Source organism: Cebus imitator, unplaced genomic scaffold (genome assembly GCF_001604975.1).
Source record: "Cebus imitator isolate Cc_AM_T3 unplaced genomic scaffold, Cebus_imitator-1.0 Scaffold457, whole genome shotgun sequence".
Taxonomy (NCBI): Eukaryota; Metazoa; Chordata; class Mammalia; order Primates; family Cebidae; genus Cebus; species Cebus imitator.
In genome coordinates, this window is record NW_016107772.1 from 379,041 (window position 1) to 382,643 (window position 3,603).

Consider the following 3,603-nt stretch of genomic DNA (forward strand, 5'->3'; position numbering starts at 1 on the left):
CTCAGTGTCAGCTAGGGTGGCTCAAAGGTTGGGGGCTGGGATCATTTGAAGTCTTGCACTCTCACATGTCTGGGAGTTGAGGCTGGCAATTGGCTGGGAACTGTCAATTGTGGCCATTTCACATGGCAGCTTGGGCTTCCTCACAACATGGTGGCTGGATTCCTAGCATGAATACCATATTTCAAAATAACAGAGCAGAGGTAGATTACCTATATGAAATCACATAGTGTCATTTCCTCTGTACTCTTTTGACTGAGGCAGTCACAAGGTCTGTCCAGTTTCCAGGGGAGGGGACTAGACCACCCCACCCCCCACCCCCCTCAAACCCCCAGCCCCCGGGTGAGAGGAATGTCAACATCGCACTGCAGGAAGATTATGTTGCGGGAGATCTTTTGAGGTGGCTGTCTTTGGAAAATATAATCTACCACTGGTTCCTAAGCCCCACCCCTAGAGAGTCACTTCCACAGATCTTTAATGAACCCTCAGAATTGTATTTTTGACATGCACAGGTGTTTTCAATGCACATCCAGGATGGCACATTCGTCCTTGGTCCAAGACTGCTTGCTGGCCTCTCACTCCTGAGCTTGGGGAGAGATTGGCTGCTACCCTAGGTGGTGATGTGATCAAGAAGCATTTGAAGGGAAACCAGCCTCAGGCCAGCAGGTAGGACCTGGGGAGTCCGAGGCCTGATGTCTGTCCAAGGTTGGTGGTGGTGTTGAACTGCCCTTGTTCAAGGGTCCTTTTGGGGGCTGGTGTATCTGAGTAGCTTTGTTTTCTTCCAGCCCTTCATGTGTCTCCTGAGCATTTCCTGGCAAGCAGACAGCAGTCGGCAGGCTGCTGCAGGTGGGGTGTGGACAGCATGATTGTGGCTCTCCATGCTGAGAGTTTGAACGCCCTTCTCACAGGGCTCACTGCCATTTGATGTTTTCCCTCACAGCTGTACTTGAGGCCCAGTTTTTTAGACCGATTGAACCCAAAGAGTATTGGAGCACCCAGTATTAAAGGGGCTGTCCCATGCCCCAAGAGCCATCTGGGGAGGCATGCACTGGGAAGCCCAGGACTTGGGTCTCAGCCCCAGTTCTGTCACAGTGTTGCTCTTTGACACAAAGTAGATCATAGCTCAACTCAGAGCTAAAGTGTTCTTAATAGTCAAGCGTGTGCATAGCCTCAGCTCCCATTCTCTTGAACAAACTGACTGCCAAAGAGGGGTACTCTCCTTCAACAGAAGGCCTGCCTTGGCTCCCCATTGCCCATAGTCCTGTGCCCTACTTACCCTTTGGGGTTATGTACCATGGGTCCTACACATTGCTGCAGCCTTGCCATCCCTTCCTGAACTTGCCAGGCCCTTTCATCTATATGGGCCTTTGCATATGCTGTTCCTCTACTTGGAATGCCTTCTCTTGCTTTCACCACCTGGCCACGCCCCAGATTTGGCTTTGCTCACCTCCTCCATGAAGCCTACCCCAGCCCTCCACCCCAGCTGCTTGCTGTGCTGAAGTCTTCTACATCAGGAGCCGCAGCCAGGGCTCTCAGCTTGGGTGGTTTAGCAGACTAGTGGAGGCTTTGGAGTCAGGCAGTCCGGATTTCAACCCAGTGCTGCTCCTACTTGCTGTGTGACCTCTCAGGGGAATCGCTTCACATCTCTAAGCCTGTTTTCTCATCTCTGAATCAGGGCTCGTGATCACTAAACAGAATTCTAATGCTATTAAGGACATCAGAGACAGAAGCAGAGAATCTAATGAGAGAGATCGTGGGGAGGTCTGAGTGTGCAGAGCGCACAGCTGCCTTTGCTTTTATTAAAGAATGGGAGGTGGGAGCTGATGGAGCGGGAGGGAGGAGCCATCAACTCCTCTGCGCCATCATAAGGGCAAGAGCCAGGCTTATAGTAGGTGCTGATATCCAGAGTAGAAACCCCTGAAAGAGGGAATGAATGATTGAATAAATGAAGGCAGCTGGTTTCTGAACGTGGCTGTAGCCATTTGACAGACTTGGTGCGCAGCGGCTGCGGAGAGCCCCGCCCCCAGGCGGAAAGCCCGTGCGTCTCCTAGCAACAGCCATAAGCAGCTGAGCTGCTGGACCCGCGGCCCTCCCTGCACCCGCCGACGCTCCTCGAGGTCTTGGAGTTTCTTCGCCGAGGTGGCTGTGGATCCGGTACGGGAGTTGCCACCGCGGTCCGAGTCCCCGCTGCCGCCCTGCGCATCCGTTTGCAGGTACCGCCGGCACCTGGAGGGGAACCCCGACCCCTGCCCCCACTTCGGCCGCCGCAGCAGGGGACCCTTCCCGCCTTGTCTCGACGCCCTCTCCCTCCTCGGCGTTAGCCCGGCATTCCGCCTCCGTGGGCCCTGAGCTGATGCCCCGAGCCCAGCACCCAGTGCACATTCATGTTCTGTCTGGGGGGCAGGGCTTGCCCTCCTCGACCTCCCCAGGCTCCCGCATGTGCTGCCCCTGCCTGGTTTGCCTCTCCCCAAATAGCAAACGCATCCTGTGCTTTGGTGCAGCAGTCCTGCCTGAGCAGACGTCCCCTCTCCCGCCAGGTGGCTCCCGGGAGCTACTCACCTGGGGCAGGCATTCCAGAAGCCCGGCGACTGACTCCTTGTTAGGCGAAGGAGATGGGGTTGCTCGTCGTCGGGCTTACTGCCAGCCACCCTTCTCTGTGGTTCCTTCATCCGTTCATTCTCTAATTCCGTTGAGTATCGACTGTGTGCCAGGCGGTGACGGAGCCCCGGCGTTCACCCAGGAGCAGGCGAGGCAAGCGGGGAAGAGAAGGGTGGGTGCTCCTGCAGAAGGCCGGGCTGACCTGCTGGAGCAGCTCTGGAATACAGGCGGGGACAGCCTTCACCTTCTCCCTGCCAGGAGCGCCGGCACCCAGTGGAGCGCTGTGCAGCATGTCTCTGCATGCGTGGGAATGGGAGGAGTACCCCGCAAGCATAGAGCCCATCACCTCCATCACCAGCTTTTACCAGTTCACGAGCGAGTGTGACGTGGAGGAGCACCTGAAAGCCCAGGCCAGGGCCCAAGAGTCCGACTCTGACCGCCAATGCAACAGCATCGCGTCCTCCTCTGAGCCTGCCAGCACCTTCAGCTCCGACGTGCCCCACGTGGTCCCCTGCAAATTTTCCATCTCACTGGCCTTTCCTGTGAATATGGGTAGGTGCTAGGGCAAAACTCTAACACCCTCTGAAAAAAGGGGGTGCACGAATGACTTTCTGCAGGAGTTGAGGGAGCATTTGCCCCACAACTTCTCTCCACCTGCCCCACCCCCATACGGGCTGGCCAGTGCCAGCCAGGAGCAGAGGTTGAAAAGAAACAGCAATTTTAGAGGGCTCAACTGTGGTTGCATGAACTTCTCATACTTAATCCTCTCAACAAACCTATGAAATAGGTGATGTTCTGTCTGCTTTTTACTGGGGGAGGGGGGAACCTTGGAGAGGTTAAGGCATTGATTCCCATAAGCTCTTGTGCCTCACCTAATACCTTGTTTAAAATACATTTTCTTAGAGGCTGAGGCAGGAGAATCGCTTGAACCCGGGAGGTGGAGATTGCAGTGAGCTGAGATCGCACCATTGCACTCCAGCCTGGGCAACAAGAGCAAAACTCCATCTC

The 3,603-nt window shown here is 55.4% G+C and overlaps 1 protein-coding gene across 4 annotated transcripts in view; it reads left to right on the forward strand.

Moving 5' to 3' along the window:
* The first annotated feature begins 1,842 nt into the window (after positions 1–1,842).
* The window catches only part of CFAP92 (cilia and flagella associated protein 92 (putative)), a 75,207-nt gene continuing 73,446 nt past the window's right edge, over positions 1,843–3,603 (forward strand). For 2 of the 4 annotated variants that reach the window (XM_037732600.1, XM_037732601.1), the window contains exons 1-2: positions 1,843–2,210; positions 2,854–3,147. In XM_037732600.1, the coding sequence (XP_037588528.1) occupies positions 2,886–3,147 (262 nt within the window). In that variant the 5' untranslated portion in view covers positions 1,843–2,210; positions 2,854–2,885. The remainder of the gene's footprint in view (positions 2,211–2,853; positions 3,148–3,603) is intronic. The other 2 variants (XM_037732602.1, XM_017511945.2) reach the window with 2 other exon arrangements.